Here is a 14,393-nt window from a genome sequence, read left to right on the forward strand (position 1 = left end):
CTTTAATAAATTATTCCACTTTGAAAAAGATTAAATTGAACAATATTATTCGATAACTTCTTTTAAGGCTGTTATTAAAAGATATTAACACGAGCAATTGCATTATGCCATATTATATTATAATAAATAAAATATCTGTATAACTGTAATATTTAAAGAATGGATCTACAAACAATACGAGGAGATTTTCTTATGAAACTGTGTTTCAAGCAAATTTATTGCTTTATTAGGTAAACAAATCAATTTAAAGGATAAAAAATTTGTTTATTTTATTTATATTCTATGTGCGCCGTCGACGAGTCTAACATCTCAACTTCCGAGCTAATATCACTAGAATAATTCACTACCACATCTCGTGAATTGCTTTCTTCCTTGTCAGCAGCATTATCTTCAGCTTTGACCGACTCCTCCCCCCATCCAGAAAACAAATTTACTCGTAATTTATCGATATCTTGATTACCTGGCTCAGTTATGGTGTTTGTCGTATCCAAAGCTTCTGTAGTTTCTGTATCTTGAAGTCTGACTTCCGGAAATTTATATTTCGGAATATCGACACGTGCGTCTACAAAATAATAATCTCGTAATAAAATGATTCAATTAATTATGATCCTACGAGGATCAGATAACAGTACGCATTCTACCAGGGTATGGAGGTGATTCCTCTATCAGCTGTTCCATTACGTATGTTAGCATGGTTGTTATAAAAGTATCGTCTCTTTTGAGACCCAATGCTCGGTGAAAAGCATCGACAGCGTCTTGGGTGTTTCCCATCAAGGCGTGATTAAAACCTATCGCTGAATATGTTGATGGATTCAATGGATTCAATACTAATGCCTACGATAATAAAATACAAGTTTTCCTAAACAACCTTGCCTTCGAATTATACTTTTAAATAGAAACTGTTTAACCTGCTGATGATATTCCAAAGCTTCTTCGTATTTCTTCATTTTCCTACAAGTATGACCCAAATTATTCAGAAGCGCCTCCCATTTACTAGGCAAGATAACATCCTTTAGACCTCCTTGAATTCTTTTAATGGCTTCTTTAAACTGCCGTTCCGCAGTCTTGTAACTGTATTCGATGAAACGACAACTCTTGATAAATTAGGTAGAATTCCAAAACCGTGGAAGGATGGAAGTACACTAATCAGGTTTCAGAGTAAATTTTGAACTTCTCTACATATTAGAGTCATCTTTTGTGAACAATATGATAACGAATACAATGTTACTTACTCTAAATTGTAAAAAGATATAACACCCATCTCGTGTATAACGAACGGATCATTGGGAGCTATGCCTTGAGCCTGCCGGAAAAACTTGTCAGCCAGTCTAAGATTATTTGTTAAGCCACATTCAAGTCCAATGTATAAAAGTGGCAGATGACAACCTTTCATTAATTGCGAAGCTTTAAAGTAAGCAGCCATTGCATGATCATGTTCGCTTTCTACTGCAAAAGAGTGTCCATAGGCCAGCCAGGCAGGACCAAACAGTCTGTCCAAAGCAGTTGCTTTAGCCAAGTATCTTCTCGCAGGATCGCTTTTACCTACAATAGAAATATGTTTATAAAAGCTCGTTTTCTCAACAATTGAACTTATTCTCTATTAATTTACCTATACTGTAATAATAACATCCGACTGAAAACCATGCTAAGGCCATGTCTGGATACAAGTCAACCAATTTATGTGCTAAATAAAATAAAGCTAAAAATCGTAAAAAATATCAATTATAGATTTTACACCCATAAAGTAATTTACTATTTACCATTTGTCTTTTTTAACTCTACTAAACAGGCTATGTGTACTGGTAGGCACGAATTATGGTATGGATCCTTTTTTAATATTCTACAACATATAGTAAGTAATATAGATCGAATTTATAGCGTAATAATGGAAAAACTTGTGTTACCTTTCTGTAAGGGAGAAACATTTCTGATAGTCACAATTATAGTACAATCTCTCCGCTTCGGACACTTCCATGTCCAGGTTACCTAGTAATCTATCGCTAACGAGAACTCCCATCACGTTACATGTTGTCAGAGTCTGTTTTTCATTCGGTTCCTGATACTTTTTCAATTTACTCTCATATAGCAAACGTAGAAGCTCTGCTTCAGATTCTGTGCATTGTTCAGTGAATGGAAGAGACTCCAAAAGCTCCTTTTCTAAAATGAAATATGCTATGAAAATATTCGTGATTCTTAAGAAAAGATCGACAAATTAATATTTTTTCATAAAGATTAAGTATGAATGCCACTTGTCCAATAATCCTAATACCTTCAGAGGCAGAAAGCATTTGATTTTGAACTAGGGCTTCAAATGCTTGATATGAATAAACGTCACAATGTAAAGCCTGTTTGTAGCAATCAGTTGCCACTGCTCTGTTATCCATAGCTTCGTATACGCGTCCTTTCACATACAATATTGAACTCTGCACCTGTTATAAAATTTATAAACAGTATTAAAACGTGAATAATGATGACAAATCTCATTCAGGATGGACTATCAAAAATTATTTATACTTAATCACATTTTTTGGAGCATCTTCCAGAACGTGTGTACGATCAGTATAATTGATAACTGACTGCGTTATGTTTGTACATATTTCTGATTCGTTAATGACTTGCAATGCTTCATTATATTCTTTTGCTTCAAGAAGGCTTCTTACAGTTAGATAGTGACACATTACATCTGTCTGAAACGAAGTAGTGATATATTGTGTACCACTACGAATAACTTAATTGAAAACAGTTGCCATAATATTATACCTTCTCGAGTCCACGACTTTTGATGACATGAGCAGCTCTGTGGTATTGTTTCATAAGGAACATGCAATGAGCCAAAGTGCATATGTCTTTAGGGTTCTCGTTACTCAACGAAACAACTTTATCTGCCCAGAATAAAGCAGCACTGTACAGATGCTGTAAAAAACAAAACAGACAGATTCAAAACAATTTCATAACCTTTACAAGCTCTTGATAGACCACCGAATCTTACCAATTCGATATACGATTTAATTAATTTCCTATAATTGTCTAAGTCAATATTTTTGTTGCCTATCATATTATGCATTTTTTCAGTGTCAGTATTAATACTTTGACGCGCCATGTCTCATTTAAATTCGAAAGGTTATGTTTCTTCCCTCTCCTAAGATCGTCGCCCTTACTCCAAAATGTCTCACTTCGCTAACCTATTGTATTCCAACAAATATTATTTTTTCAGTTTCGCATCACTTATAAAAATCTTCGAAAATTATATGTTCCAACAATCATTATGCATTAACTACAAATGTATTGTACAATATAATAATTAATAATTTGTATCTGAGTTATAGAATATATGGTAGAAATAGCCTGTGGTGCTATCTACGGTAAAATGCCTAAGCGATTACCTGACATTAATCTAGCGAGGTTTTTGAATTATTCTCGCCTATTTTTTTATTCCAATATCTAAGCATAGCTCATTTAATAATCCAGTAATTTATGTTAACTAAAAATAAAAAGAAAGCATTTTATTATTGAAATTGGTAACTATTTATGTATTTATATATTATTGAGTCTTTAAAATGGCGTGAATAGTGAACAGTTATTTCGAGGGAATGTAACAATTCATCTTTGAAGGCGCTGTAATCGTGACGCAGGAAAACAATAATGGCGTATTCGGTGAACATCTCTGTGGAAGCACCGATCGAGAATCAGATCCAAGAAATTACGTACGATGGTCAGGAAATTTATCAGGCGTACGTATTATCTTTTGTTACTGTTCTTCCTTATGAAAGCAATAAATCTACTGTCCATTTAATTCAGTTTTAAAGGATTCATTCTACTTGTTTCGCCTAACCTAATGTCAATATAACATATTTACGTTTACGAATGCAGCATTATTCAAAGATCTAAGTAAAATAAGGCTTCTATTTTCAGACCCCTTACATTGTCGGAAAATCTGGCAAAAATCGCACAAAAGATCGACTTTAGTAAAACCAATGGAGAGGATGTTAAAAAGGAGTCCGAAAGTGGTGAGAAAGGAGAGGATGATACAAAGGATTCGGCATCCTTCCAGTCCTCTTTATGGCCATGGGACAGCGTTAGAAATAAACTGAGGTAGCGTGTTGTACTCTATATAATACAAGATTTATGTGACCATATGTTGAACATGTTTGCTTTTGTTTCTAGAAATGCGTTAACAGAAGTATGTGTGCTAGCAGATGTGCTTGCCATAGCAAAAGAGAAACACTATATGGTTCTAGATCCGGTATCCCAAGAACCAGCTGAAGTAAAACCCATGATACAAGTATATGCTAGAAAAAAAGCATTGGCTGGTGCTGCTTCTGTGATTATGATGGGTGCAGATAGATTAAAAAATTGTCAGAATGAGCTAGCTAGAAATAGATCGACACCCGATTTCCACATCGAATTACTAAGGCTAAGACAAAATTGGCGTTTGAAAAAAGTTTCCAATTCGATTATCGGCGATCTTAGTTATAGAACAGGTTCTAAGTCAGATTCCTTTTGTTATTCTATAATAATTGGTATCTTGATATACTATACTAATGTAAGAATAATTTCAAGCTGGTTCCAAGTTTCCTCAAACGGGTATGTTTGAAGTAACAAAGGCAGAAGAGGAAGAAAAGAGTAATACCAGTCCCCCAGCCTCTCCCAGTGCTGGTAACAATACATCTGGACAAGCTCATCATCCTTCGAATCCAAAAGCTTCTGCGTTGCGTGTTACTATTCCTAGTGAATTGCAAGGTGTTGCTTATATAGAAGTATTATGCCAGAAAGGTAAAGATATAGTTGACGTATCGTTTACAGTATTGGAGTTAAATGTCTAATGTAATTTATCGTTTTAGATCAAGAAGATCTCTGTAGTGCGAATATTAGTTTACTTAACAATAGTGCTCACAGTTCGAATGCAGATATGCATTGGCAACAGAAATTAGAGGCTGCTCAGAACGTTCTTTTCTGCAAAGAATTATTCAGTCAATTGGCAAGAGAGGCGGTACATTTGCGTGCACCTATACCTCATATGGTTGTTGGAAATCAAATCATGGCAACGGTAATTAATTAATGAAATTTCTATTTAAAAATAGTATTAAAGAAGATCTTTGTTTCAGGTACTTCCTGGAATTCAGTTGATCATAGGTCTTTGCCATAGTACCGGAAACGATAAAAAACCGACTGCTCCCCCACCTCATAAAAGCGATCACGATCATGTGCTTGAACATTCGTTGCATCAATTGCTCCGCGAAGTGCATCATAAGAACACTCACCATCCATTTCCGCATCCTTCGTCGGGACCCCTCGGACCTAGCAAACGAAGATGTTTGGCTGGTCCAACAGCAGCTGATAGATACGAACTTCTAGAAATGACAAAAAGCCAGACTCTGTTAGAACAAATAATTCAACAAGCTCAACATTTTTTCATGCGTCTGCGTACAGAATATGTTTTAGATACGATAGCAAAGGAAGTGAAAGATCCTCTGATCGTTTCCCACTGGAATGCATTGAACTCTCCGACGCAGTCCTGTGTTAAAATAAACATTCTAACACATGGATACGATAGCGTATGTAGAACATCGCTTGTTGTCCACGTTGGGGAGAAGTCATTAAAATGCGTTTGCAGAGACGGTAGAGTGATGCACATGAGCTATGAACCTCAAGAACTAAGGGATCTAATTTTCTGTCAAGTATAGATCATTTCTTAGCATAGTTTCAATGTTGGACATTTCTAAAAAATGCTGTAATTATTATAATTTTACAGATATATCAGCATCAAATAACTGCAGTACAAGCGCTAGCTAAATGTATGGGTTGGCAATTCTTAGCAAACAGTTCACATCTTGGTTTAGGTGCCGTGGAACCTTTAGGAAATGCTAGTAGTTGTATTTTAGCATCGCCTATAGGCGACAGGTATCCAAATTTAGTTCTGAAATAAAATTTATTGTCTGTAGCGCACTCTTCAGTACTGACTAAATCTGTTTTCAGGATGATTGCAGTGAGGTGTGAGCCACAGACAGGAGTACAAGTAGCAATAGCCCATTCCCCAAGGAAAGATTTCTTTCCTGGACAATTAGTTAGAGAAAGAAAATGGGAAAATCTTGGCGGCTCGTTCAAAGAAGTGCGATGGGATAAAATGGAAGGAAAGAACTTTTTAAATAAAATGGAACTATTGATGGCTTCATTGACAAGCTCGTAAATTTAATAGATGACTGATTAGGAATCCATTTGCTCCACAGGGTGAAAGGTCATGAACGTACTTTTAGATTTTTATCACAAAACTGATATGCAAAATACATTTCTTAATTGTACACTTGAATGTTGCACTTGTCGAATGAGATCTCTCCTGTCTGTGATCAATATCATTTTCCATCTTGATATATTTTTACTGGTTCAAGTATTTTTCTCCCAACCTTTTTTCTTATTTTTTTTTTTTTATAATAAAGTAATATTTAAAATATGTTTACATTTCGATGTATTGCTTTCAGTACTAACGGTTCTTGTCCTATTCATTTAATTTTATCCCCCAGCGTTTGTTTCAATGAGGGACGACATTAATTATATCTAATTTCACAAAAATGTTTTTATTTGAATGACATACGAAATGTAATACGAATCGAGTAATAAACCATCGTGAAATGGTAAGTGAAACGGAATGCCAAATATATGGATGTGTAGTAAACGCCTAAAAGTACAATGAATTTTCGTATATACAAAAACTAATGAACAATTTCTTATATATATAATCGTCAAGTGTATACTCTTATTCACTGTTAATCGTAAAATTCGAACTGTTACAATAACTATTCTCTCTCTCTCTCTCTCTCGCCATTCGCGAATATTATATTATTTTGACGATACATTCGGTTCGATCAGTTAAACGGGACGGACTAGCAGCTTGACCAAAGCATTCTGTGCTAGAACGTATTACAGACACGATGTAATAAATAGTTCTTTGAAACGGGATCAAACCACACGCTTTTAAAAACGTGAATAATTTTTAAATTTTATGCAACAAATATTACTGTCACACATAATGGATTTTCTACAGATCTTGGTCAAGTATAAGAGTTCTTTGAATTTTGATAACCTTTGAATTTTCACCAATGCATCTTATTCAATGGTATAAAAAAATAAGGTATAGTTTACTAAATTAATGTTGTACAATTTCACAATCAGTGTATATTAAAGTATTGAACAACTTTCATAGACTAATACCTAAGGAACAAAAAATGAAATTGTCATTCTGCAATGTTCATTTCTGTCGATGCACATCCACTTATTCGCACTTTCATTTTCTTGTAATACAATGAGTTATACTTTGAACTCTACCACCAGCCACTTTGAATGCTATTGATGTTGTTACCATTAAAATTCCATACGCAGATAACAGGCTAGCCATATAAAGTTGGTACACATTGAGCAGAGTCATGCCTGAGACAAACATGTGTGAGCCAACCACCCAAATAATTTGTCCCCAATTCTTCCTGTCCAGCGCGGAGAAAAATATCACGCCCCAGAATGTATGCAACAGGATAAAGCACAGAGTTGTGGCAGCTGATATTATAAAAAAGTATTCTGTGCCTTGTTTAAGTCCCATTGTTCCAGGCCCAACCGAATCTGCCAGGACGTTGACTAGGGCAAAGGCACCGCTCATAATACCAAAACCTAAACCGCACACATACGCAAACACGTGTCTGCTTTCCGCTACAGGCATTGTCGTTATTTTTGCCAAGCCTTTTTCAGCTTTCCTCAACACCCAATATAAAAGATACCTAAATTAAAAGGAAAAAACGATTAAAAATACTTGATTATGAGTAAGAAATACACAACTCGATCTTTAAGTTTCTATAGCAAGAAACAAAGTTCATAGAACAGGTACACATTCGAATTATTTATAGTACATCTTTCCATAATATAACTATTACATGTTTCTTGCTATACGAAACTAAAGATATTACGCAAAGGAATCTAATTTAGTCACCTGAATGCTTCTTGAAATAGTACAGAGAAAACCAGTCCGAATGCCAACTGATTTCTTAGCGGCACTACAGCATACCAAAGCACCGATGACAATAATAATGAAATGAACCAGAAAAAGGTGCTGGCAATCAGTATAATAATACGAATAGGTTCAGTCGCAACGGTAAAGGTAAACATGGCCAGCGGTGGACCAAAAGCCAGGAAGGCACAACCAAAAAAATCCATAACTGTCATTTTTGTTGTGGTTAAGTGGTTACTTCACTTTCTCTTATTTATTATCACACTATAATAGCTCTTTATTGAATACTAAATATTCATAACCTTCTGAAGCCCTTACACGGCTTCTACGGTACCGTTTGACAAATACATTTATTATCTATACTCATCTGAACAATTCAAAAGTGACATTAATGCAATCCTGGCTTGAATGAATCACGTCAATGATGAAATCACTTGGCACAACTTCGGAAGGTCTTCGTAAAAAAAATGTAAACCTCTCGACACAAGGTCTCGATTCGATGTATCGATAGCATACCATAGACAAACGTGAAAGAAGCGAATCAAGCTGTCTTTCGAAACCAATTTCTCCTGCGCATGACTCTACGTAATAATTTATGGAACGGTAAAATATTATGAAAAATGTAGCAAATATGCAATAAAGAATATATCACACAATTTTACGTTTATTATCTCGAAGCCCAGAATATGAGATCTCTAGCGCCATCCATGGCAAAACGCTGAAATTGCTGACCAAATATTTGGCTAATAGTTTCAGCATTTTGTCACGGATGGCGTCACCAGTTCCCGGTAAGTAGTTTCAGCGTTCTGTCACGGATGGTGCCACCAGTCGTCTATCGTTATCCTTGTCGCACAATTGGCAACCTCTGTCTTACACAGTAGACAATATAGGGAAATAAATATGTCTATGATTATCGTTAACAATTAATTAATTAGGATTCAAATGTGTATGAAATCATACTAGATATGCAGCTAAGACTTCCATCTAAAGTTTTCAATCATAAAAGTGCATATATTATGTATCTAAAATTAAATATTAATTATTCACTGTCTGACAGTTATTCTCTTATTTCACAGGTGTGCCGATGAGAGCCCTATTTGTCTCTTTCTCTCTCGCACCGAAAAATGCATAAGTACGTTCTTGTCATGTACATACCTCCTCCATGCTAATCTTGATGCCACGACTCTATTTTTGTCTTATCCATTACATGATAGGATGTAGATGCTGGATGACGCGTTGACCTATTTTTAAAAATTGCCTAGGTTAGATTAGTATACTTTGACAATTTAGAAAGATACTTTGAACTCTTGCAAACGTTGACATAATACGTCCAAAGAAAATTCGTCGTAAATTAATTAATCTTCTTTGTTGAACGTTTTTTTAACTTTTCTGTTTACCACAAACACCTGTTTTAAATGACGCTGCGACGAAAATTTAAGCTTCTTCTGCATGTAGAATGCAACAATTTAAAATAAAAAAATGATATTAAAGAGAACATTCTAATTTATTACAAAAAATATATAATATACATTTCGAAACGAAAGCGCAGTTGCAAACAGTGGTACATAGCATAGAATCAGTAATATATATATATAAAAATTGTTCATCTATAAATACAAAGTGATCGCAATAACCATACAGCATTATAATTTGATGAAGTTATTAATAATCGTGTACTGTACGTTGTTCTGTTAAAAAATATATTTTTATGTTGCCAGAGCTTTAAAACTTCCATCTCATTTTATGAAGCATTATTTAAAGCATAACTTACATCACGTATTGATAAATATCGAATGCATCAAAATTCAACTGGATAAAATGCAACAATAATCAAGGAGAGATTTGTCGTCTAAATTGATCTTAAAAGTTATTTTATTCATATTGGACAAGATGAGGTGCCGTTGAAATATATTTTGCTTTAAATTCTGCGACATTATTACATGTAAGCTTTTCTTAGCTGCTTTCGTATGCTCACGTGTCTATAATTACAATCGTAATACATGTGACATACAATCTACACTTCAAAATGGATTATGGCCAGGTGGTGGTTGGTTTCCACCATAGCGTGGCATAGTCGCGTATCCACCATAGGGAGTTGGTGGTATACCCTGATACGGATTGTAATTTCCTGAAAATCGAATAATTAGTAGAAATATGTCCCAACGTGCATAGTTTTGTAAACTTTATCATTTAAAACTTTATCATTGATTATGCAGTAGACCTTGCGAAGGATAAGGCATTGTGGCATATGGGTTATACGCTGCAGGCATGGGGGGTGGAATATATGCAGGGTACGGTGTCGCAGCACTAGGTCCGTATGGTATAGGCATTCCTCCTTGAAAATGTGTAGGGTACGGCAATTGTGACCGTGGGGTTTGTTCGGCCCCAGACTGATTTTGGCCAGGTATTCCTGCATACACATAGATCTTTAAAATCAAGTAGAAGAAAGAAGTCTACTATTATTATCTATTATCCACACCACTGTGATGAGTTGGAATGGTAGGAGTAGTAGCTGGACCAGTATGGCTCAAATTTGTTGTTAAATCTTTCAGTAACTCCTCTTTCTCGGTTTTCCGAGCGAAGCAAAAGTCAGATATTTTATTTTGAAAGACCACCAGCAACTGCAAAATCAAGTTACTTTTTAATGGCAGCAATATTACGGTTTTGTCATGTCCTGACAATCTAACGAAGTGACTGTACTTGTGTTAAATCATTATAGAACTTTGCGCCTTCGTTTAAATTGCCTTTTAATTCCTTATACGAATCATAAGCAGCTGCCAGTTTACACATCATAGCTTCTCTCGAACTACCACTGCCAGATTGTTCATTCGTAAATTCGGCATGACACCTCTGCGAAGTTTTATAAAAAAAAAATTAATAGTGCACGCATCATTTGACGTGTAATAAATAAATGATTTATAAATACTTGAATGTCGGCAATCAACTGCTCCTGTCGCATAATACTGTTTCTCACTTGCTTTTGCAAAGGTCCGTATGTTTGGCCTATATTTTCCACAGACAAGTTCGGCTCATCAATCGCACCATCTTTAGCAAGCGCTGACAAAAATGTCGTTTTCATATCGTTAGCAGCGGACTGTAATTCACTTTCTATAACATCGCGTTCTGCTTTCAACGTTTCCACCTTAAAAGCAAATAATCTTAATATAAAGTAATTATAGCATTGAATGTGAACAAACAACAAATAACTATAAACAGCTTACAGTTTCCATAAGTTTCCTAAGTTGACCAACTGTATGGCTTTCTCGTACAGCTGATCCAGTTGGTACTACATTGATCATAGCACTATCGTCTAAACTTAAAATTTCCATACCTTCCTTGTGGTCTTCGTATTTTTCACGAACAGTCTATAATATCATATAAGTATCTGAACATATGTACAAATACTAATACAATCAATTCCCGCCTAATTTACCTTATCAGCTGTTACTGCGTTATTAATAATTTCACGGTATTTTCGTAAAACAACATTAAACTGGTCTTGTAGACGAGAGCTAGGTGTTCTTGTCCAGCGTTCCTTGAATTGTTCTCTCAACTGATCATCAGATTGTCGTTCTTCTTGAAGCATTCTTTCCGACTAGAAATACATTACAAAGCAATGATTATTTCCAAATATCATTATCATTTATACTTCTACGAACCTCATCTAAGAGTTCTTTATTCCTTTGCAAAAGATCAGGCAATTCGGTCATAGCGTTTTCTAGAGCTTTGATTCCACCTGCTTCTTTCACGTATTGGGCTTTCTCTAATAATGACTGTGGTAATTCAGTACCACTTGTATCCTCAATAGCGGCAGGCAGGTTCAAACTCGCCAGAACACTAAAATAACAAAATGATTAGATTAAAAATTTCTTAAACGAGTTTCAATTTTTTTAGTACCTATTCAAAACCTGTGTCATCTCCCTTAGTTTCGAGATCTCTGAATTTACCAATTCGTTGCGACGGAGCTCATAAGATGACATTGCTTGGTGAACAGTAACAGGCAACAGATCATCGAAAAGATCTGCAACGTGGAGCACAAGATTATATATAAAATGTAATCGAAGTAAATACATTATTTAACGATAAAATATGCCAAACCTTTAAAATGTGTACTGAACACGTCCGGCATGGGTAGTAATTTAGCAACATTGGCTTTACCCACAGGCTCCAAAGATTTTACATCTGGTATCCTTTCGTGGTAAATGAAGTCGTTGTCCTTCTTCACTTCCGTAAGATTCCTTTGAGCTCGGTTCGCATACTCTTCGAACAAGGAAGGCTTGTTTGAGCGTTGTTGTGCTGCACTGAACAATTTTACGGCATGCTAAGAACAAACGCTTCAATTATTCTCCCAATACACAAAAGTTGCAACATGAATGAATTTTATTTTACACAGAATAAGGTTTACCTCTAGTCTAGCAATTTCTTCTCCAATGTTCTTATTATTTTTACATACTAACGATTGATAAAATTCAGACATTGCTCGGTATCCAGCTTGCTTTCCAGCTATCTATAATAAAATATTAAATGTAGCTATTTAATCAGAACGTCGTTGAAATACTAAATATAATAGAATATACGCGTACTAAAGGAACCCATTCTTTGTCCCAAAATGCCCTAAAAATTTCTTTTTGGAACAATTTCAACGCGTCCACGTATAATTCCTCAGCTTGTGCGGCTAGTTTAGCTACAATTCCATCTTTCATGGCATCGTGAATTGCCTTATGTACAAATATTTCTTGGGCTTGAGCGAGCATCAGTGTTGACAGTGCACTCAATGTTTCTGGACTAATGTCAGGCGTTGGTTCTTGTTGAATTGCCATCATAACATTTCCTTTAAGATAATTGAAGATGCCTGCAGATTGCTGAAACATGTACGATAACATGAAATATACAAATATTTGTAATTCCTAACATTATACAGAATTGCCTTAATTCAAGTAGTTACCTGAAATAATTTAGCTGCTAATTTTAATCCCTCATCACTATCTAATGACTGAGTTGCAGCTACTGAACTTTGTAGGGCAGCTATATTGAATAATACACATACTTTTTCATAAGCCAATGTACTAATAGCTGAAACAGCAAATAATATTATGATATTGATATTATACTGTAATATAGTATATAATTATCGTAAGATCATAACATAAGAATGTCTAATTCGTGATTAAAGTGTTTTCTATATGATGTTAAAAGTATGATTAAAATACTGATATGCTTGATAACAGCTTTATCTTATCCAGTTTGAATCGAGTGCAAAAGTGAAACTAATCTATGGCGTCTTACATTATTATTTATGAAACTTTTCTGCATATTTAGTAAAATCTTACTTAAACTAAGCTTTCCTCCAAATATGGTACGATCAAATGCATCTTTCCATTTGAATGGGATCTGTAATTCATGAGCAGGTATCTTTCCCTCTAATGCGCACAATTGATCATAGTAACTGGAATAAAAAAAAAATTATAATTTATCATTAAAAATGCAGAGGTCTCTACTACCTATATATCTGTCTAGCTAAACTACAATATCATCTTCACATAGTGTAATATATCTTCTATTATATCATTTTTTCTGATTCATATCAGAATTCGAAAACGTCATGTCGGGTAACAAGTATGGAATTTCATTGTAACAAGTTTCTTTATATCACTTGAACGTCGACGATAAACATATAATTAATGACGCGGTATATATCGAAAGGCATATTGTTCAAGAAATTAACATAATTATTATCGAAATAGTACTTAATTAAAAAGATGACTCATACCCGTATATAACCTCCAAACAGCTTTCATACTTCTCGAATGCTCGCCACAATGCGTTGTTCCTTAATTTGCTAAAATCAGCGATTGCTTCCGTATAATCTTTTTGATTTCCCGCACCGCTGTACGTCGATTTAATGATGTTCGTTAACGGTTTAATAACATCGACATCGGACGGCTTCTTTAAAGGTACCGCAATCAGCTCGGCCATTTTGACGTATGTCTGAAATCGTATTAACAATGAGTACCACTGACATCCGGTGTCAGTGTACAGTCGCAAAATACATAACTGGATAGTACAGTCGTAACAAAATTTACCGAGAACACTTACAATTACGCTATAAAATAGCGCTGGATATTCGAAGACACAATAACGAACCTTCGATTAACAGGCAAATCGGAAAATACAATACATTTCAATGTTCAAGTTTGATAACTATTTGACCACTTGTGAGAAGTGAAAGTATTTTTTTGGCCCTCTAGTTGCAACTATTCGAAACATCGTGATTCCCTCGGATTGGATACGTACATATGTTTAAATAAATTTTTGAAATATCTGTAAATATTATGCAACAATATCGTGCTTGTTAAATATACAGGGTCAAATACGACCAGTAAACATCAAAATTTAAACGTTT

General features: G+C 34.9%; 4 protein-coding genes across 5 annotated transcripts; 1 reads left to right on the forward strand and 3 right to left on the reverse strand.

Moving 5' to 3' along the window:
• Positions 1 to 74: 74 nt before the first annotated feature.
• Cdc16 (cell division cycle protein 16) lies at positions 75 to 3,319 on the reverse strand. Of its 2 annotated transcripts, none has more exons than XM_078181674.1 (11): positions 2,990 to 3,319; positions 2,761 to 2,913; positions 2,523 to 2,683; positions 2,270 to 2,429; positions 1,905 to 2,157; positions 1,761 to 1,840; positions 1,610 to 1,699; positions 1,233 to 1,542; positions 909 to 1,071; positions 642 to 834; positions 75 to 562 (listed from the first exon to the last, which is right to left on the reverse strand). In XM_078181674.1, the coding sequence occupies exons 2-11, from the start codon at positions 2,840 to 2,842 to the stop codon at positions 270 to 272; spliced, it is 1,785 nt and encodes a 594-aa protein (XP_078037800.1). In that variant the 5' UTR covers positions 2,843 to 2,913; positions 2,990 to 3,319; the 3' UTR covers positions 75 to 269. The 2 variants fall into 2 exon arrangements, with proteins under 2 accessions (XP_078037800.1, XP_078037799.1); XM_078181673.1 differs by having other exon boundaries at positions 76 to 562; positions 2,523 to 2,687.
• A 309-nt stretch (positions 3,320 to 3,628) lies between these two features.
• Med17 (mediator complex subunit 17) lies at positions 3,629 to 7,480 on the forward strand. The gene is made up of 8 exons (XM_078181682.1): positions 3,629 to 3,731; positions 3,913 to 4,092; positions 4,165 to 4,481; positions 4,561 to 4,773; positions 4,842 to 5,047; positions 5,106 to 5,678; positions 5,753 to 5,901; positions 5,977 to 7,480. The coding sequence occupies exons 1-8, from the start codon at positions 3,643 to 3,645 to the stop codon at positions 6,185 to 6,187; spliced, it is 1,938 nt and encodes a 645-aa protein (XP_078037808.1). The 5' UTR covers positions 3,629 to 3,642; the 3' UTR covers positions 6,188 to 7,480.
• On the reverse strand, positions 7,148 to 8,666 carry Aph-1 (gamma-secretase subunit Aph-1). The gene is made up of 2 exons (XM_078181697.1): positions 7,973 to 8,666; positions 7,148 to 7,763 (listed from the first exon to the last, which is right to left on the reverse strand). Exons 1-2 carry the CDS (start codon positions 8,203 to 8,205, stop codon positions 7,280 to 7,282), a joined length of 717 nt encoding a protein of 238 aa, XP_078037823.1. The 5' UTR covers positions 8,206 to 8,666; the 3' UTR covers positions 7,148 to 7,279.
• An 809-nt stretch (positions 8,667 to 9,475) lies between these two features.
• Positions 9,476 to 14,320, reverse strand: Alix (programmed cell death 6-interacting protein-like protein AliX). The gene is made up of 16 exons (XM_078181669.1): positions 14,087 to 14,320; positions 13,761 to 13,978; positions 13,321 to 13,436; positions 12,936 to 13,063; positions 12,574 to 12,852; positions 12,396 to 12,497; positions 12,089 to 12,311; positions 11,888 to 12,011; positions 11,650 to 11,827; positions 11,424 to 11,585; positions 11,212 to 11,355; positions 10,917 to 11,132; positions 10,691 to 10,840; positions 10,470 to 10,611; positions 10,212 to 10,400; positions 9,476 to 10,118 (listed from the first exon to the last, which is right to left on the reverse strand). Exons 2-16 carry the CDS (start codon positions 13,964 to 13,966, stop codon positions 10,012 to 10,014), a joined length of 2,466 nt encoding a protein of 821 aa, XP_078037795.1. The 5' UTR covers positions 13,967 to 13,978; positions 14,087 to 14,320; the 3' UTR covers positions 9,476 to 10,011.
• Positions 14,321 to 14,393: the final 73 nt, after the last annotated feature.

The sequence above is a fragment of the Augochlora pura genome, chromosome 5 (genome assembly GCF_028453695.1).
Source record: "Augochlora pura isolate Apur16 chromosome 5, APUR_v2.2.1, whole genome shotgun sequence".
Taxonomy (NCBI): Eukaryota; Metazoa; Arthropoda; class Insecta; order Hymenoptera; family Halictidae; genus Augochlora; species Augochlora pura.